Consider the following 21,538-nt stretch of genomic DNA (forward strand, 5'->3'; position numbering starts at 1 on the left):
ATTTAGGGAGCTGACATTTTTGCTCCTAAACAGATGGCACAAGCTGCTGCTGGTTAGAAGATGTTGCTGGTGGCAACTTTGCTCAGGAGACCTGAGCCCACAGGCCTGGGCATGACACAGCAGCTTCAGGGGACAAACTGATTTTAAAAAGGCATTTAAAAAAGCATTAAAAAAGGCAAAACCTCAGCTTGCTGCCCCTTCAAGTGAGTTTTAATGCTGATTTTCAGATCAGCTGAGCAGGTGGAGGGGGGCAGAAGCTCAAACGTGAGGAGCCAGGGGCTGCCTGTGCCCCCTGCAGCTCTGGGGCACCCCCTGTGCCCCGCTCCCTGCCGCACTGCCCCGCTGGTGTCCCACTGCCATCCCCACTGCCAGCGCTTCCCCAGGGCATTCCACACCCCACACAACCCTCTCACACAACCAGGTCTCTCTGAGAGAGTCAAACCTTCCAAAGAGAGCTCCAGAGCATTCCCGGGGCGTGCGAAGGGCACGTCCACACCCACAGCTCCCTTGGAGAACGTGGGTCACCACCCCAGAGAGCAACCCCTCTGCCTGTCACCCTGCCACCTCTGCCTGTCACCCTGCCACCTCTGCCTGTCACCCTGCCACTGCCACCTCTGCCTGTCATCCTGCCACCTCTGCCTGTCACACTGCCACCTCTGCCTGTCACCATGCCACTGCCACCTCTGCCTGTCACACTGCCACCTCTGCCTGTCACCCTGCCACCGCCACCTCTGCCTGTCACCCTGCCACCTCTGCCTGTCACCCTGCCACCTCTGCCTGTCACCCTGCCACTGCCACCTCTGCCTGTCACACTGCCACCTCTGCCTGTCACCCTGCCACCTCTGCCTGTCACACTGCCACTGCCACCTGTGCCTGTCACCCTGCCACCTGTGCCTGTCACCCTGCCACTGCCACCTGTGCCTGTCACCCTGCCACCGCCACCTCTGCCTGTCACCCTGCCACTGCCACCTGTGCCTGTCACACTGCCACCTCTGCCTGTCACCCTGCCACTGCCACCTCTGCCTGTCACACTGCCACCGCCACCTCTGCCTGTCACCCTGCCACTGCCACCTCTGCCTGTCACACTGCCACCTCTGCCTGTCACACTGCCACCGCCACCTCTGCCTGTCACCCTGCCACTGCCACCTCTGCCTGTCACACTGCCACCTCTGCCTGTCACCCTGCCACCTCTGCCTGTGACCCTGCCACTGCCACCTCTGCCTGTCACACTGCCACCTCTGCCTGTCACCCTGCCACTGCCACCTCTGCCTGTCACCATGCCACTGCCACCTCCGCCTGTCACCATGCCACTGCCACCTCTGCCTGTCACCCTGCCACCTCTGCCTGTCACCCTGCCACCTCTGCCTGTCACCCTGCCACTGCCACCTCTGCCTGTCACCCTGCCACTGCCACCTCTGCCTGTCACACTGCCACCTCTGCCTGTCACACTGCCACTGCCACCTCTGCCTGTCACCCTGCCACCTCTGCCTGTCACACTGCCACTGCCACCTCTGCCTGTCACCCTGCCACCTCTGCCTGTCACACTGCCACTGCCACCTCTGCCTGTCACACTGCCACTGCCACCTCTGCCTTCACCCTGCCACTGCCACCTCTGCCTGTCACCCTGCCACTGCCACCTCTGCCTGTGACACTGCCACCTCTGCCTGTCACCCTGCCACCGCCACCTCTGCCTGTCACCCTGCCACCGCCACCTCTGCCTGTCACACTGCCACCTCTGCCTGTCACCCTGCCACCTCTGCCAACCAGCAGAAATGCCCTGTGGAGCCCTGTCACCTCCACTTCCACCGAGACAGACTCAGCAGATCCTCCAAATGCTCCGCCCTCCCCTTCATCCCTTTCTCAGTGGTCAACACCAGAATATTTGGGAAAACAGGCAAGGATCTCTGGACCGAGCAGGGATGGGATACACCAGCCCCATGCTAACTCTTCTTTAACAAAGAATTGCTCAAATCTACAGAAGTGACGTTTTCAATCCTTCTCCTCCTAAATTTGGTCACTTTACCAATTAAAGCCTTGAGCATTCTTATCCAGGCAAAAGTCCACACACTTTTTTTATAACACTCCCTCATTCTTGACCTCATCTTCCAGAGTCAGTGAATCCTGTGGCTCAGTTATTCACTGTATGAAAATAATCTTCGCATCTCTTTGGCAACTTTTAGCTTAAAGCAGCGTCCCTGCTCCCGTGCTACAACACAGAAAAAGGAGTTCTGTGTTCACTGTGGCACTGTTTGTGGGGTTTTTTTCCTTCCCTCCTCCTCATCTCTTTCTCCAGGTAACAATCCCAGTTCTCTCAATCTTTTGCCACAAACTCCTCTTCCCATGCAGGACGCAGGGCCCGGCGTTCTGGCGGCTGCTAAAACGTGGACAAAGTTTTTCCTAAACTCAAACAGCCTGGAGGAACCGAGTGGCACTGAATCCTTAAGCAGGTACTTCCTGCCATTCCCTAGGCTGGCAGGAATGGGACAGAGCTCTGGGAAGGACAGGAGCAAAGTCCCTTCACATCCTTGTGCCCAAATGAAAGCTCCACCCTTTCTTCCCTCCTAAAGCAGAGCACGGCTTTCCCCCTCTCTTCTTCCTCCTCCAAACAGGCATTCCCTGGGTTTTTAGCCAATTCCACCCCTTTCCACATAACTTCCCAATGAAGGGATCCTTCTCAAAGCATCTCACTTTCCTGCTGAAACCCTGAAAACGCTTCTCCTCTCTTCTCCTGAGACCAGACACGCGTCTGAAAGCTGCAAAGCCGCCAAAGGAGTTAAATAAACCTTACCCCTCCTCTGAACTTCATCTCTGCCTCCCGCCAGCTCCCGCAGCCCTCGCAGCGCCTTCGTTTACGCTGCAGCAAAAAGCAGCAATCTGAGGACAAGTTCTCTCTCTTCTGTCAGTTGCCTTGTTGTTTTTTTTTTTTTAATTTTTTTTTTTTCATGGCATTTTCAGTGCAGTCAGAACTCCCTCCCTCCCACCAGCTCCTACTGGAGCATCTGGAGAGGGCGTTTTCCAAGGAGAAGGAGAACTCCCCTCCCAAGCAGGAGCAGTCCCAGGGAAATCAGCTGCGCTCTGCCTGCGGAGTTCCCGCTGCCCAATGACAGGGAAAAACGGAAAGAAAAGTAATCCCAGGCGCTGGAAAACCTGGGGCTGAGCCCAGCACACAAACCACAGCCATCAGACAGGAAGAGACGAGCTCTGGGACAGCGAGTCATGGTCCTGGCACAGCAGCGTGGCCAGGGCTCCCCGAACCCGCTCCCAGCTCACCCCAAACACAAAATCCCAACCCTGGGACTGACATTACCCTTGGAATCACCCCCTCAGAAAATCAGAGAGCCATAAAAAGTCCAGGGTTGGATGCAGTTTGCCTTGACAAGGATTTAGAATCACAGAACGGTTTGGATCGGAAGGGACCTTAATTTCCACCTATTTCCTATTCCACCAAGCCCCATCCAACCTGGCTCAGGAGTATTTTATCCCAGACTCATTTGGAGGCATCCAGCACCAGAACACCCACTTCACCTGGAAGTTCTGAGGTCCTCATTACAAATTCACCAGCACTCCCAAGTAAGAATCCTCTAGAGGACACAGTCAAGGCACTGCTGCAAACAAGTTGCACATTTTGCTGTCTCTGAGCTCACCGGCGTTCTGGACTCGCACAAAATTGTTTATGACCACAGTTACATCAAGAGTGTGAAAACCACACCTCATTTCCCACCCATCTGCCCAAGATAAAGGCGTTCTGACAAAAGTACTGCACAGCCTTCACCAGCATTAGGGGAAAGTGAAAGAGCAAGAGACAATGGACACAAGCTGGAAGGGAAATTCCCATGAGTTATTGGGAAATTTTTTTCCCAGTGAGCGCTGTCAAATACTGGAACAGGGGTCTGAAAAAGTTGTGAAACTCCATCCTTGGAGATATTTAAAACTCAACCAATGTCTGCAGAACTTGATCTAAATTGGCCCTGTCTGGAAGTGATGCTGGACCAGAGATCTCCACAAGTTCTTTCCAATCTAAAATTATTCTATGATTTTATTAATTATTTTGTTCCTCAGTGGACCAAGCCGGGCATCCAACCTAAAAGGAGTTATAGGTAGTGCAAATAAAGATATAAATCTGTTAAGAGAGGATGCCACCCCTCAGGTGTTTCAGGCAATTCATATTGTGAACTGTCAGGCAGATTTTCTAATCATTGAATGTGCGGAGCCATGGAATGATTCCCAAGCTCAGCTGCTGATGTTTCATGACTGGCACTATCTGCACTCAGCTCTGCTTAAAGGGGTTTTCGTTTGTTTTGTTTCTTCCCTTCTTATCAAAATGCATCCTTCACAAATTCTGCTGCAGGAAGGGTAAAGTCAAGCTCTGAATTAAAAGGTTTAGAGCAAAAAGCTAAAAAGCTTCAACCTCCTGAGAGAGAAGGCTATTTAAAAGCAAACACACGGAGCAGATGTTGTCAGTGGTTGGGTGCAGCACTTCCCTCTCATTAACTCTGCCCAAGGCAGCCATCCCAGAGATCCCAGCTGTGCTGGATGTCACAGGCAGGATGTGCCAAGGGTTTGGGATGGAGCACTGCAGTGCCACAGCTCCTCTGCCCTCTCAGGCTCCATTTTGAACATTATTCGTGGTTCTTGCACAACTCTTTTTGGCAGGACTTTCATTCACTCCTTATCTCAGCTGGGTGAATTTTTAACGGCAGCAGCTTCAGGACGTGGCTCAGAGGAGGGTTTAGCTTTGGGCTGGCACTGAAGGAAATGGACACTGCTCCAAGCCCCTCTCCTGTGCACAGGTAAGGTCAGAGGTGATAGAAACTCCACTTCCTAAACTGAGCCACATTAGCCATTACTGGGACACAACAGTGAGCCCTGAGCCAGGAGTTTTCCAAGCATAATTAAAGCTGTGGCCTGGCAGCTCTAATTCTTCAGGAGGAGAACGTCAGTGCCCCACCAGCACTCCTCAAACCAGTCTAATTGTCACCAAACAGATTCAGTAAAACTCCTGTTATATTCTAAGTATTATCAGAGTTATCTTCACATAAACAACCTCACCTTTTCCCTAGTTTACACCTCCTGACACTTCTGAGATCACATCTCACCACTGAAAATGCCACATAAGAGAAGAATATACAACAGCACAGCACTTAAAAGTACATTTTTTACACATTTCCTTTGGTTTTCTCATGCAGGAGAACCCTTTTATTTATTTATTTATTTATTTATTTATTTATTCACCAGAAAGACCTTGACTCAAAATGCTTTTTTTCTGCGGCCAAACTACTGCCCAACTTCTGCTGGTAAGGAAAACACTCCTGAATGTGGGTTAGCCCAAATTAGGAGGGAGGGGAAAAAAAAAAAAAAAGTTGGAAAGCAGAGATAATTTTACTTTATAAACCCTTGATCCTGGATTATGAAGGTGATAAAACCAGACTCTTCCTTTCCAGCAGCAGAGCCCAGCCCTTGTCTGTGATTTCTGCTGAGGATGGCTGGCAAGGTCGGGCTCACTCCAACAGGCAACTACAGGCCGAGGGATGAATCAAGTTTTCCAGGCCTCACCAGTTAGAAGTGACTCATTTAAACCCTGGATTAGAGCACTGGGATTGCTCTGCTCGTTGCAGATAAGCAGCTGATTCCCTGCATACAATTTCACATTCAAAGCAAGGGGACTGGAAACCTTTCCTGTCAGCCCTGCTCCGACAGGCTCGCAGAGCCCAGCGTGACTTGCTAAACTACACCCACAAGCAGTGGCTCTGCTAAAAAAATAAAGTTTGGCCCCGTGAAAACACCATCAATGTTCCCCTCTGCAGTGCAGATTCCACTGCAAAATATAATTCTGGAGGTATGAGGTGCTGCTTTGGGTTTATGCTGCTCAAAAATCAACGTGGATCACACCTATGCTGTTCCAAAAGGTGTCAGGTTCATCTATCAGTGAGTGAGTTCTTTCTGGATTTTTGTAATATTCGTTATTTCTGCCTTGCAGAAGAACTACAGAATAAGACACATTCCATAATTAGAAAGCACTTGGCAAAAATACCATGGGAAAGAAACCACCCTAAACAGGCCAGGAATCTGAGAGCCCTTCCTCTCGCAGGTCAGAGGAACATCTTAATCAAAAAATAGAAATGTCTTTAACCTGTCACATGTGTCCTGCTGTCCAGATTATCCTGATCTAAAACTGATTAAAATGCCTCACATTCCTAAAACACCCTATAGCAGAAACTGAAGGTTCTGAGGGACATTTGTCCCACTGCTTAGGAAAAACACCCTGTGTCCAACAGAGGGTGAACATCTGACTGCAGGACAAAGATAAATCAACGCCTTGCCAAAGAGCCAGTGCTAAATATTGTAACAGCTTTGATAAAAAGGCAAAACCTCCTCCCTATATTATTACTTCTGCTAAGAATTGTCTATTTTCTACCCAGTTTTTGGATTAAAGCATCTCCTCTTCCCCTCTCAAGAGTGCTCCAAACAAGTAGTCAGGAACAGAGGTTTGAACACAGGACATTGGCCCCCGGACACACAACATTGCTGCTCAGTTATGGAACTGCACACCTAGAAAAGTTAAACCAAAAGCTCATTATACTCACTGAAATGGTGCCTCAAGATGATGAAAGTTCCTTCATTTTACTGCAAACTTCATGACATCACAAGTTGACTGAATTCCCCGAGTCTGTGTGAAGGTGTTTGCAGGGTTACAGACAAAACCTTAAAAATAGTGAGGTGTGGCCAAAAGGGTTCAAAAACCAGGAGACAAAGAATATTTAGATTATTATTTTGGATTCTAATTTATGCTTTGTAAAGTCTAAAACTGTCAATACTGGTTTTGTTTGTTCCATGAAAGCTTCGTCAGTGAGAACACCAAACTTCTTTTCTTCCCAAGCTCGGCCTTTCACAAATAAATACGAAAAAAAAGGAATATTACAAAAAATGGAGGTGCACACATTTCCTTGGATTCCTACACTTTCTCTGCCAGTGCTGTTCCCTGTTTTGATGCCCCTGGTGATGGATTAAAAAGCACATATGATGGGCTTGTATTTAGTTATGGCTCCCGCACACACACAATAATTCTGGGTCTATGACGTGAGCGAAAAGAGAAACTGGGTTAATCTAACAAATTAAGATAAATTTTCCTTGTTGTTGCTTTCTGCTGAAGCAGTGAAACAGAAATGGCTGGCTGGCTTTGACAGTGGCCATCAGAACAAAGTCCCACTTTATAATTACCAGATGCCCTTAATGTGATGCCAGCTTGTCTCATGCCCGTGGCTGCTCCCGCTCACGGCCCTGTCAGGGTTTCCCTGATTCTACAAACACGCTCCGATCCCAACAGCAATTGTTGCACTGACTCCAACAACAAAGTTTAAACCCAACAGTTAATTCCCTGTGATTGCTCTGGCCCTGCTCTGACACAATCATTTTCAGCGGCTCCCCTGCAGCGGCCGTGGCAGGGACGGGGTTCGGAGGGAGCGGGTAACGCAAACAGCCTGACTCAGTTCAGCTGATGTGCATTCCTCCCGACTGACTTTCCAAACAGTCACTCCCAGTGGCAGGACCTACATCTTCCTTTTAAGGGGAAAAAATGTTTTCACAGGAAAAATTAAGTGTTCAAAGCCTGTGCATATCTCCGTGCTTCCAGTGAGTCTCGCCTTTAAAAACACGTTCTTGTCGCACGCAGAACAAAAACTTCTCCTTCCTTAATTTAAAGCTGTTCCTCTTTTTTAACACAGCCATTGGCTGTCTGCCCATCCCTGGCACTCTCAGGTGAAATATCCTAGCACACTGCTTTTCACACAGTCCAGCACTCAACAGAGAGTTGGTTTTCCAAAGGAAGGACTAAATCTGAGTGAGGACAACACAGTGAAAAAGGACAGGGAATGTAGAGGCTGCAGACAAAACTTTACAGCTCACACTGCTGACTGACAGTTCCTATTCCTTCACTTTTCTTTTCCTGCATTTCTGAAAAGAGGCTCAGTGTTAGAAAGGGCTTGAGGCTGGAAAGCAGATCACAACAAAAACTTCTTGTTCCATCCACACGAGATAAGGAAAGAGTGAGCACTGGTGCTTCGCCTGCAAGATGAAGGAAACAGGATTTCCCTCTGCTACTCCCTGAGCAAGATCCCAAGGAAATGTTTCTAATAATAGGAAATTACTATATAAGGCCAGATCAGCACTAAACTGTTTGCAGTCTGGAGGAGAAGGATGTACAGGAATCCTGAGGAGGGACACACCAGGCTGCTCACACATCAGGGCTCCCCTCCACAGAGAGGGACAGAGTTTAACCTGTGACTCCTCTGCTGAGCAGGGTCCTGTCCTACAGCCAAAACCAGCAACTAAACGGACAAATTCGAGCTGCTCTGTCCTTCTGTAATGCCCCTGCTTTTCCCCATGGCAGGAAAAAGACAGAACAGACTTTTAAATCTACAAAATATGACTTGCAAAGCCAAGCTGAGCATGTGTCTGATTGGGAAGGAAAAGCCACAGCCACGTCCTTAAAGCACAACATGGGCAGTGCTGATGCAGAGGGCAGGCTGAGAGCTCCCCTTCCTGCCCTTCAGATCCACGGAGCACAAATGTTTTATGAACTGGACAGTTCTCTTATTCATCTTGGTTTAAACAGCAAAGATACTGGGCACCATTTAAATTCCTTTTTGCAGCGTTCCCACTAAACTGCAGAAATTAATGTCTCCTAGGCCAAGAGTTTCAGCAGCTACAGGCAGCTGTGCACATCCCAGCAGAGCTGCCAGAGGCACTGCTGTGGGGCTGGAGCTGCAACCCACACTTTTCACCATCCCTTCAGCAGACACCAAACCTGCAAGCCCAGTTAAAGGACAGATTTTCCTCCTTCTTATACAAATGGAAGGGAGTTCCTACAACAGTGCTCGCAGAGGCCTCGTTTGGGCGAAGTGATAGAACTGGAAGGTTTCCCTGTGGGTCCCATCAAGGGGTATCTTTCCATCCATCTCTGCTTTGTCTTTGGATAAGGCCAGGAGCTCCCAGTGCAGGGCAGCTTGCTGAGCAAACACAGCCCCAGAGCTGCCACGGAAATGAGCACAATATAAATTGCTAGACAGATTTATCACCCAGAGTTTTGGTTGGGGTGTTGTTTTTTTCTCTCCCTGACAGCACGAGATGTTTGTGACAAAATGTACAAACAATTCTGTATCTGTAGCCCTGCCACATCCTATGTCTCTTCCCTGCAGAATGACACAGCTTCCAGGGGAACGCCAGGCCAAATCCCAGCCAACGTTTTCCTGTCAGCTGGTGAGATCTCCTTGAGCTGCAGGGCTCAGTTTGCCACAGCAAATTAAAAAAAAAAAAAAAATCAAAAAGAGAGCCTTAAAACAAAAAAAACCCAAAATAAAACAAGCCAGGCCACCCTTGTGAAAGAGTCACTGATGGGAGGTTAGACTACGACAGCAAAGCTCTCTCCACAACACAGCATCAGGAGCTTCACAATCCCCATGAAAACATGGCTGAGAGTCCCAATTATTCCCAATTCCCTACACTGTTCCACAGGATTCCTCCAGCGCCACCAGGATCTCAGCACCTGCTTGTACCTGGCCCCTGTCCCCACAACACCTGGCCAGAAAAGGGTGTGCACTCAAAGCCTTCCAGGGCATGTGGTAGCTCTGTGCCAAGAGGATGTTTCATCTTGGGTTTTATCTTTAGGGACATCTTGATTTCTGAGGATTTTTAGACTGACCTTTAATTTTTGTGCTGTTAAATACTTCACATCCTTGACTGCACAGCAAAGGGGAAAAATGAGTGCAGGCAGCAGGCAGGTTTTTCAGAGCTGGGAAACACAAGTGGTTATGACTCCGAGAGAAAAACAGCTACATAAAAGCTCTTATTTTAAATGCTCTTATGCCTCTTTTCTCATGTAGTACATGTTCCACAACAATTATAAAGCAATTCAGCAAGATGGCCTCTGCTGGTATGGCTTGTGGTCAGTGGTATCTGGAAGTTAAATTTGGAGAAGAAACATTTTTGGGAACGAGCTCCCTGCGGATTTAAGTCAGTACAAAGTCTCAGCTGTGAGGCTGGACCCTAACACAGTTGTATTCCCTGTTTGTTTTTCATACCAGCTCCAAGGATGCAGTCACTGAGTTGTTTGCTCAGTTTCAAAGTCAAGTCCAGGAGAAATAAGATATTTTTCTTGGCTCTAAAAAGTGAGAAGAATCACAGGTATGAGACTGGGAGCCTGAAAGCAGAGTTCATCCACCCCTATTCATGTTGTACTGACAGGATCCCAAGCCTCCCCTGTGCCCCCAGCGATTGCAAAATTCTTCTCTAAATACAGGAATTGTCTGTTTAGAACTGCCAGCACTAAACCAGAAAGTTTAAGTTGCTTTATTTTCTTTAGCAGGTTAAATCTAAAACCGAAGGAAGGCTACCTGAAAGGCATCATTCTTAATGTGCCAACACACATCATTTTACAGAAATCCAAATACCAAATTTATCTACTATATCAGACTGTTTTATAGGAAACAACTGAATTCACTGACCTCTCCTGTCCTTTTCTCTTTTAATTGACAACTTTCCCCAACGTAGCTTTACATTAAAACAAACCACACCCAAAATCACATCATTGGTACTGTGAAAAAACAGTTTAAAAAGGAAATACCTCCCTCCTAAAGAGCCAAATGAAACAATTTCCTTTAAGGCAGCATGGAGCTTTTGCTTTTCATAAAGCTTCAATAAAGCTATCGTGGAATTCCTAATTTGTTTTCAAAGCCATGAACTTTTCTGTTCTGTGGGGACTGGAGCATAGGTAATATCTAGATTTTATGAGTATATTCAAGCTTCCAAAGTCAAAAGAATAAAGGTCAAATGACTAAAACTTTCCTGAAAAGCACAGGAGAGAGGCTCACATATGGAACATATTTGCTTAAATTTGGATTTTTTAATAAAATTGTTTGTACATGAGTGATGCCCTAACAAATAACCAACCCTACTCCTCTCTACTGTTACTGTAACACCAAAATCCCTTGGTATGGACAGTTTATAGTAGGATAAAGATGTTTATATCAGTGTAATATCTGGGATATCAGTATCATTTGTGCCCAAAACACGGGGATATGTTGCTTTGAGCAACATTTTGTATTTGCCATAGGTTTGTTCTATGGCATATCCACAGGTTCCTAAGGGGAAAAAGCCCAGTCAGCAACCTGCAAGTGTTTGGTGATACCTGGAAGTAACAAATTCCTATTTTCCTTCTGGGTGTGACCCTTTTTAAAAGCAAACTCCAAGTTCCCAAGCGGAGCTAAGTTCTGTGAGCACAATGAATGCTCTGGACATTCAAACAAGTGGAGCAGTTTTTAATCTGATGATTTCTAAGTGAAGAGTTTACAGGCACAATTTGTACTTCCACTACTTTTTTTTTTTTCCCTCTCTCTGTTTCAAACTGACTTTGCTGGCCTAAGGCAGGCAGTTATTTTGGGGCAGTGAAAAGCTATAAATAAGTCCTAATAAAACCATTAGTGACACACATGAGACTGAACTTCTTTCAAACCCTTCTTTGTAAGGGAACAAAGAGCACTGTACGCTGATTGTGATGGCGCAAGCCCCCTAAGAAAAGTTTAAGGAAAGAGTTTCAACAACTAGATCACGAACCCGAAATAAGAACACTGGAGGAGATGCAGAAACTGCAGATTGTGCTGAAAGGAAGGGCCTGAGCAGTCTGCAAAGGCAGACAGGAGGAGAAGAGCCAGGAAGGGAGACTGGCCCTGGCAGCGTGTCAGGCTCGGGGCTGGCAGTGAGCTGAGCACGTGGGCAGATGATATTGCAGCTGATGTCTGAGCTGCTTCCCTTTCCCCTGCCTGCCCTGCTCCTGCTCAAAACCAGGGGAAAAGCCACCAGATGAAGGGTATTGTCTGAGGTCATCTCCTCTGACTGCTCTGCCAGCGCCCCAAAGAGCCTGCGGTGAACAGGCTTCAATGCTTTGGTGAATCTTCTTTTGTCCCCAAATAGATTTAGCATCACTTAACATCCACAGGGAATGATGAGTGGCCGTTATGATGGCAAAAGTGTTCCAGGCTGCCTGGAAAATAGAGCCATCATTTCAGAAGGATATCTCACGTCCACCTGCATCAGCTTGCACTCAAACAATTCAGAATATTGTTTTCCAAGAGTTTAAAAACTGACATTCCTAGTGGATCAAAATCAAGAATTTTTTTTTTTTTTAATGTAAAAGAAGCAGTAATGACATTGATGTTAAAAAATAAACAAATTATTGGCCTGCAACTTAGCCCCCTTTGGACTGTAAGGGATATCTCATCTCCACGGCAGTTTCAACTCCCTCCTAAGGAGAACTACGCAGTCCTGCTCTCTGCATTTTCAAAACTTTCTGCGTTATCAGAGACATCAATTTAATCAGAAACAGAGGCACTAGAGGACAATGAAGGAGCCCATCCCTTTGTGGTTCCCAGGAATTAATACTGCACATCTGGATAAACACGGGTCGCTGAAGAGAATGGAAACATTCATTCCCCAGCTGTGGTTAGGTCCAAACCCTTTTTCTTCCTCAGTCTGATTTACTCCTAATCCTGCATTTGGTGGTTGCAAAACTGCACAAACCCTGCTGAGGCTGACACATCAGGCCCAGGAATCTTCCTCCTGACCCTTTACACCTACTTTCTAAACAAAACCTTCTTGTGGACTGTGAGCTTCAGCTGAGAGATGCTGAAGGAATTGACAGTTGTGACATTAACAGAAATGCCAACTGTCCCACAGCATCTTGTTCTCCAACAGGAGATGAGGGCTGGCACTCCTAAGAGACAGGAAAGGGATGTATTCCCTGTTTATTTTTCATACCAGCTCCAAGGATGCAGTCACTAAGTTGTCTCCTCAGTTTCAAAGGCAGGTCCAGGAGAAATAAGATATATCTCTTGGCTCTAAGAAGTGAGAAGAATCACAGCTATGAGACTGGGAGTCTGGACGCAGAATTCATTACCCTGCTAGAAATGCCTGGATTTGGAAATCTCACGGAAGATGGGTGTCTTTAGATCCTCTGATGCTGTGTGGGGAACCCCCAGGGTCCATGGCAGTCAGGACCACAACAGGAACTGTCTGAAGGCCCATCCCACCGGGAAGGAAACACCTTTTCCCCTCTGATTTGACAGGTACAGATCCTGTAGCTCCTCTTGGACAGATTAAGGACCTTCCCTTGGGGAGGAGCTGCAGGACAAGGAGGGAATCTGAGCTCTAACCTGACAGAAGGATCCAAGAGTCTCCAGAACGGGTATTTCACACAGAAAAATCAACATTTGTTATCAAACCCCACCATGTAAGAAATACATATAAACCACAGGCAGCAGCTTTGGTTCATCAGCCTAAATTTTCTGTTTCATCAACTGTCCTAAAGCCATGGCAGCAGCCTCTGCTGTTACAGCAACAACAGGAGCCCAGCGCTCATCACTCCAACAATGAGTGGAGGCTGCAAAAAGCTGAGAGCTGATAAAACATGCAGGGCAAGCCCTAAATTAACCCTGCCGTGCCAAGGTCAGTGCTCTGCCCTCAGCTCCAGTGGTGTTGGGAGTGCACCTGTGGCACGAAAAAAAAGGTTAAGCTCTTCTGTATCACCTAAAGGAAAGCATCAATATTGGAGGGTTTGTTTCAGGGGCTGTTGTTTGCACGGCTGAAGTAGAAAAACAGAGACACAGGGAAGTTCATCACTGTAAATTATTGATCTGCTGCTTTCTAGACACTGAAACTGGTAATTAAACAAATGGTAAAAAGATACTTCATCAATTATAGAGGTGCCACTTTAAATTACACTTGCTCCAGGATGAATAAAACACAGAGGTTAAATGCTCTGGGTACTTCGTGCCTGCTTCTTGTTCAAAATCCTCTCTGCAACAATGATTCTAATTCTCATATCCTGCTGCTCCAGAGCTGTGTGCTCTGTATCAAGCTTCACCAAGGGAAATTAGAGCTTTTGTTTCACAAAGTTTCATTTCACACAATGTGCAGGAAGCACAGTGCCATGGTCAGGAGAGAGCACTTGGAGCAGCTATCACTGGGATCCCCTTTCTGCTCAGCAGGGTTGGTTATATGGCCATAAGTCAAAGCCCTGTGATAACAGCCCTCCCTCAAAAATCAGAACAAAAAAGAAAATAGTTTTCTCTGCTAACAGCCACTTGTGCAATCTGTGAAGCACTGGGCAGACATCTGACACTGGCCTGACGGTTTACAGAAGCTCTAGACACGTACACACCCTCCCCCAACCTAAAATAACACCTGTAAGCTGCTTTTGAAGCAATATGGTGATGACATCAAAGATGCTCTTTTAAGCAGAAATCATGTCACAACCATGATGATCACTCAGATTTGATTCATGATAAATTTTTATATGAGGGTGCACACCTTGCTGCATCGAGCTTAAGGTTATCTCATCCCACATGTTAAATATGTGAATGTAAAAGTACACCTGCTCTAATACTGATTTTGAAACAGAAACTGCAATCAAAGAAGAGCTTGGCCATCTTGCAGTTGCTGGCACAGGTTCTCTAGAACCATTATTACATCTCAAATAGATTTCACCCTGGGAAAGCATTTAGGGAAGGCTGAGTTCACCAATTGATTGAGATAGGCCAGGGAATATGAATATTCCAGGTTCAAGGCTGCAAATGCAGCAGAAGCAGCTGCCTCCAAGGCACAAGCAGAACAACCCTAACAGGTGGACACAGCTGGCATCCCTCAAGGAGCACCGAGGCAACAACGCTGGGAGGCAACAGCAGGGAAACAGCAGCTGCTGCTGGAGCCAGAACAATCCTGAAAGTCAAAGAACTCATCATGGAGCAGCAGGGCAGGAGTGAAGGTGGGAGGAAAGAGAGGCCGAGGTGGAGAACCATCAGAATATGGTGTGGAAGCTGGAGAAGATGGAAAGCTGCCAGCTTTCAGCTGATGGAAACAGTCCAAGTGGGAGATGGAGGCCGGACTGCAGGGCTTTTGTGGAGGAAAGAACAGCAGTGCTTGGTGGGGGGACGGGAGAATCAAAGGCTGAGCTGACTCTTCCTACTGCTCCCCAGATAATGAGGCTGAGGCACAAGGAGAGCAAGCTCTGCCACGGGCCTGGCGCCAAGTGCTTTGTGAAGTGTTCCTTGCCTGCTCTGAGGAGAGTTACACAAGGTAAGGCTTTATTCATAAGTGCCTGATGGATCCTGTGTGTGCAACAGCTCCTACCAGCAGAGCAGTGTTTGTGGGAAATGTTAGGAAGAGTGTCTAAGAGAGATAAAGCCTTTGAGCCGCAGACGAAGCTGCCAGCCCTCATTTCCAGCTTGTCAGAGCAAGTCCTCCTTGAAGTCAGCAGGCTGGAATGAAGAGAATCTGGCATTTGTGCATGGATGTATGGCTCAGACAGCCAGGGCGGAGCGGCTGGCTTTAATCAGACTTTCCACAAAGGAGGGGGGAGTGGGAGTGGCAAAGTGCAGAGAGTGATGGGCGTTATCTGCTGTGCATCCATAAATTCCTCTCCTCCTCTGACTTTGGATTTCAAGCCTGGCCTCCTATCCTGCTTCCACCAGCCCCTAGAGCAGGAGGGGAAGGGCCGTACAGGGCTGCAATCTGAGAGTCCTTCACGTTCTCAGAATTCCTGGTGTGTGTGAGAGGCAGCACACACTTGTCTGGTGAGCTGACAAATTCCACAACAGCTGATGGGTCCCCAGGAGTAGCTGCACGCAGGTAGTTGCAGGGCTAAACTCCGCAATTCCAAAATCCACTTTTCCAAGTGCTAGCCCACTGCAGCTCACCTGCTGGTCGTGAAGCCTCTTCACCCACACTGCAACAAAAAGGAGCAAAACTCCAAAACATTTTAATCCAGCTGCCCACTACAGCATAAAGAATTCCAGTGCAAACCACTTTTTGGTTGTTTTCTACCCTCACAATGAGGCTACAGTCCACTACGTCACACAGCGCTTCAATTCCATCCAGAAATAGCCTCTTGAGGTCTCTGTTGCAGGATGGCATTCTTAAATTTTGTTTCCTTGTGTGCCACTGCTGGTGGTGACAGCAACAAATTGCAGGAACCTGCACGTATGCCCAGAGTGGGCACAGAGCCAGATCCGACCTCTGGCACGGAAAGTTTTGGCAGCAGAATTAATTCCTTCTCCCTTCTCCTTTCTGTGTCAGTCACATCATGCTCTGACGCCACAACACAGTAACCTTGTCCTACAACCCACCACAAATGCCTTGTCGGAGTCCCACAGGGCTCAAAGGTCCTTTAGAAATTTATCCCTGGTTGAAAAGCAGGGCAGAAGTGGGAATCCCTGCGTCCTCACCTGGGTAAGGTATCCCCTATCCTGACCATCAGTGCACTCCAAAAATTCCAGCCACGGAAAACAGTGCTCTGGGAAGGGGAAGAGAGCAAAAATATTCCAGACACCAGCGCCCATCTGGACCCCTGCGCCTGGGGCTCTTCTCCCCATTTTGGATCCCAGCCACTCTAAGGATGCTTTGGCAAGAGGCAGAACAGACACCAGCTTCTCCTGGCTCTGTGTCCAAGCACGTGCAGCCTGGCAGGATTTCTCAGTGCCTCCCTCCCCCCGATCTGAGAGCACATTTAAGGGCAGCAGCAGGGCAGGGCTGCCTGGGCAGGTGCTCCTGCTCTGCTCAGGAGCTGGGGCTGTTGGAGCTTGGGAATTGCTCATTACCAGCAGATCACCTGTTGTGTTAGTAAACCTTGATAAAGCCAACATTTAGAAAACAACTAATCACCATTTATGTTCCAAACAGCTGGCCTAGCTCCACATCCACATGCTGGGAGGTTTGAGTGCCAGTCAGCCCACACATCAGAGCACAAAAGTCCCCCAGTGTGACTGCAGAACCTTCTAGCAAACAAACTTCTCACTAGCACTGACTTCAAGGATCAAAACACAGCAGTGTAAGAACAGAGCTGCCACACAAGCCATGGTTCCCACATCATTACATTACAGACACTTGTCCAAGGTGAAAAGGGCACAGAAAATGTCCTCTGAGGTGCCAGAGGGCAGTCCCAGGCTGCTGTCGGCTGGCCTGGACAGCTGATGTTATTGTGACATCCTCTGTCCCAGCTGTGCCTGTCCTGGCCCTCTCCCCCTCTGGACTGGGACTAAGATTCATTCAGCTCTGAGCAGACAGTTCAGGGAACTAAACAAATAGAAAATGTTGTTTTCATCACTGCTCTCCCAACTTTGTTTCAAAGGGTTAATCAAAGGGTCAAATGGATGCAAGTACAAGGCAGGGAGTGGAGAGCTACAGTGAAACCAATTTAAATTGTTTTACTGAAAGGTGGAACAAGATGATCTTTAAGGTCCCTTCCAACCCAGACCATTCTATGATTCTAAACAGAACTGGTATCAGGATAAGCTTATCTTAGACACTGAGAGAATACAAAAGAAAGGGCATTTCATGGAAGTGACGTGAATGAAGCTCCAGGATTCTCTGGCTGCTTGTTCATCCCCTCCCCTCTGCACACCCTCGTGCCTTGAGCACTGAAATCCTGGAGAAGTGATGCAAGGACAGGAGCAGGGGCAGCAGCCCTGGGGACAAGCCCAGGAATGCCACCAGGGGAGCAGCACCATAAATCAGCCAACCTGACACGTGGGGATCCTGTCCCAGCACGGCTCTGCTACACCAAAAAACTGCAAAAACCTGACACATTTTGGCCTTAGCAATGAGGGCTGCTGCTGGTTTTGGTTGCCATCACACAGGAGAGGAGCAGTTCGCTCCACACACTCATCACTGAGCCATTCATTGACCCAAAGGCACCTCCCCATCTCCTATCAATCCAGAAATGTCAATCCAGTCCACACTAAACACTGATTGATTTTCTACTCTAACGAGCACCGTGTCACATCTGTGTTAACTACTCATCAGTTCAGATAAGTGGTTTGCAATTAAGATAATTTGAGACCAGTGGAAGTGTGGCCTGAAAAGCACTTTCAAGAGCTCAGCACTGAGAAATTCACTGCTCAAATTCACCGCCTGGTGCCAAGATGACAGCTATTTTTAGACTTTTACACCAGAATTTACCTTTCCAAAACGAAAAGTTTCGTCACAACCTAATTCTTCCTTGGAAGGCAATAACTGGCTGGTACAAAGATTTCTTCCCAGATGTGTGCACTCACCCTGCAGCAACACTGATTTCCTTCCTCTCAGGTGACACCACAATCCTTTCACGGGTGCTCCCTATTCTGATGGCAGGCAAGTAGCATTCCAGCAAAGTTGCACTCAGTGACCAGCAGCCAACTCCACTGAAGCCTCCAGAAAAAACTAAACAGTTACAGGAGAGCAGGGTCCGAGTCCCATGGCCGTGAGCCTGGACATAGCTCACATTCTCATCCTACACCGAGCCACTTTGTGGAATTTTCCTCCCAGTGCAAGTGGTTGGGACACCAGCAGCTGCCAGTTCAGCACAGTCAGGTTGCAGCTGGAACTCCCCTGTCCCCACCTAGATCCACAAACTTCACAGAGCAGACACTCGGCAACTGCTCAGGTTTCAGTTTGAAGAGAGAGAGATCAAACAGCCTCCTGCACAACGCAAGGGGTGTTTTTTTGGTGTGGGTTTTTTTTTTTTGTTTTTTTTTTCACGGAGAACACCACATCTCTTGCAACATTTCCTCTTCACATGGAGCCCTCATGACCAAGCCTGCCAGAGCAGCAGGGAAGTCCTCACTCCCCTCCCAGCACTCACTACCTGTCAGGATGCCAGCACCAGCCATGCTCTGCTTTTCTCTCCAGGGAGTGCAGCTCATCTTTTTTTTTTCCCCCCCGCCCCTCTCCTTTCCTCTCTGCTTCTTCCTGGTATCAAGACACAAATACCTCAAATCAGATTAGTTTATATTTGAGTCAAATAATATATTTGAGTCTGAAAGCTTTACTCTAATATGTAAATGGCTCCTAACCATCAGCCCTTGTATTCTTTAATCATATCAGGCTAAGAGAAAAGACACAGTGTTTCTTCATTATTGTTGTTTTTTCTTAAAAGTTCCAGGGGACTTCAACACACCTGGTTTGGAAACACCTCTTGAATGTGCACAAATTATCCCAAACTCCTCCTAGCTTTCTCAAATCCCTGCAAAAGCAGTCATGACAGTGCTGTTCCCTCTGTGGGTTGAGGGGGCACCTCTTTGCTGATCTCAAAGAACAATATTTTAAGGTATTGAACTGACAGGCAGCACTGCAGCTCATCTGCACTACTTCTACAATCAAGACTCAAACAATTTACAGAGCTGTTTTCTGCTAGAAACCAAAATTTTAAGCACTGAAACTAAGCACCAACTGAATTAATACAAGAGCCAAGACAATGGGCATTTGTCCCCAAGTTATTACATAAAGCTGAGCTTTAATTTTCTTCAGCTGAATAGTCTGTGAGTCCCCTTCTTCAGGAGGATGTGGAGGCCAACAGAGCAAAAATAGATCGATCAGATCTCTGATAGGGGCTTATTTTGGCCTCACCACCTTTTCTGCCTCCCACACATCCTTATCTCCATCAAACTTCTCCAGCCTCCGCTTTTTGGCCTTTACTTTCCTTGCTGACCTCCCCCACCACTTTGGCCTCCCACTCCTTTTCAGTTTCTGCTTTTCTTCTTGGTCTCCCACCCTTTCTCAGCGTCCACTTTTCCTTCTGGGTTTTCAGCCTCTGGTTTTCTCTCAGACTCCCACCCCTTCAACCAGCACAGAATATTCAAACCCCCTGAAGGTTATGAGTTGGTAAATTCCCTTTCCAAACAAGCACATTTCACCTTGATGTGTCCATCCATACTTTACTTACACCCCAGCTGACCAGAAATAACCCGTGTCCATCCTGACACCTTGCAGTCAGAACAACTTGAGTTTATGCCCAAGGAAACCTGGTGGCTCTCTCAGTAATTCCAGTCCTGCTAGGATTATGACAGCACTGTACAGTTGTTTTAATGGAAGTATAAAAGTAAAACCTGAGAATTCCTGGGATGGTAAAAGCTGATGCTCTAAGCATTGCTGATGACTCCACAAACTGCCGTTTCCAGGTCCTATCCACCAGATTCCTGGACAGAAGATCAGCAAAATTAAATATAATCTGTGTTCCAAGAGAATGCTATGGTTGGGCACACACAAAAACACACTCACTCTGTACTTCTCTGCAGAACTTGCTTTTGATCCCCTCCCCCACTTACAAGAGCAAACATCCATGCACAAATAAAATGAGGATTTTGCAAGTCACATACTTTGTACTCGCTTTCATTTCCACACAAGACAAAGTTTTCCTTTCTATTTTCCAACATTATGTCCCAAAAAGCTTGTGATCTGGGAAAAACTGAAAAATACACGTTTTCATTACACTATTTAAAATGAAGCACTTGGTTTTCTTGAGAAATGTGATAGGTGCTCTGCTGGTTGTTGCACTTGGTTGTTTATTCAGAACCCCAAAACCAACCAGGGACACAAACCCTGGCTGTTGTTAAAACCTTTACAGGTGTAATGGGTGGGGAGGGAATTCCTGTAATATCTGTGGGAGAACCCCATGCTAACACAGAACAGCAGATAATGAGTCCGGAAGAGGCAGAAAAGCTCTCAACTGAACTCCAGTGCTCACTCAAGTGAGGCAGAAGAAACATCTGTTTTACTGTCTGAGTTCCAATTCCGTCAGAGAGAGAATTCTTGGTGCAAAGGTGTGGCTTTCCCTCCCAAGAAGCACAAGAGGCAATTTCAAACAGACTCCAAAAGTCCTAAGAGTGAAAGACAACCTGTTATTTAAAACAAGATGTGTGATCACAGAACAAGGCTTCCTGGTCTCTAATTTGGAAGGTTCAATAAAACTCTAGAAAAGCCCAACACTAATTTGTGCAATAATCTTCCCTCTCTCCAAACCACACCGTTGGGCTCACCAGCTTTTACTGCAGATCAAAACCTGAGCTGCAGCAGCACCATTTGTAATGCAGCGCTGTGTGGTGTTGCAAATATGCACCAGGTTTTGTTTTTTCCCAAATGTTGATTATAGTGTGCAGCCTTGTAAAGCACAGAACTGCATATTTTAGTTATTAAACTTCGCAAACAAGTCTGGCTGTTGAAAGTCATTTCCCTGAGTAAACAATGAGTCAGTGTGGGCTGTATAATGTACAAGTTATTAGTTACTGTTAGCGAGTTTAAAAAAACCCAACTCTATACAAAGGCCTGCTTCAGAATGGAAAATAGTTTTCCTCCTACTTCTATAGTCCCAGTTGTATTGTTTCGGTGGAATTTAATTTTATAAAAAGCTAAACAGATCACTATCTCTTCATTATATAATTGGACATTGACTTAACTGGACCCTTCAGCCATGAACAATATGTGCAGTGTGAAAGCTGAGTTTACCCTTTTTTCTGTTCTCAGTTTGTCATTATAATGCTGAAGTAAAGCTGATTCTTTCCTGGATAGGAATATCCCATCTAGACCAGGCAGCAGGTGGCAGTGAAAACAGACATAAAGACAACCATAAAATATTGAGTATATGGTAATGAAGAAAAATGCAAGGGCAAGCTCAATAAAACCCTGTGACAAACACTGCTCCCTAGATGAATTACAGCTCCTTCCATAATCCCCCTCTTCA

The 21,538-nt window shown here is 47.0% G+C and overlaps 1 protein-coding gene across 5 annotated transcripts in view; it reads right to left on the reverse strand.

Moving 5' to 3' along the window:
• The window catches only part of MYO1C (myosin IC), a 52,434-nt gene that overhangs the window by 24,477 nt on the left and 6,419 nt on the right, over positions 1-21,538 (reverse strand). Inside the window, exon 1 of one of the 5 annotated variants that reach the window (XM_066202200.1) lies at positions 18,099-20,450. The exons of 3 other annotated variants lie outside the window; for them this stretch is intronic. Coding sequence is in view for 1 of the 2 variants with exons in the window: in XM_066202199.1 (XP_066058296.1) it covers positions 2,789-2,806 (18 nt within the window). In the remaining variant the exon portion in view is untranslated. Of the gene's footprint in view, positions 1-2,788; positions 4,278-18,098; positions 20,451-21,538 lie in introns of those variants that run through there. One more of the 5 variants, XM_066202199.1, reaches the window with a different exon arrangement.

The sequence above is a fragment of the Chamaea fasciata genome, unplaced genomic scaffold (assembly GCF_029207755.1).
Source record: "Chamaea fasciata isolate MVZ Bird 193981 ecotype frontalis unplaced genomic scaffold, bChaFas1.0.hap1 SCAF_21, whole genome shotgun sequence".
In the NCBI taxonomy this organism is placed as follows: Eukaryota; Metazoa; Chordata; class Aves; order Passeriformes; family Sylviidae; genus Chamaea; species Chamaea fasciata.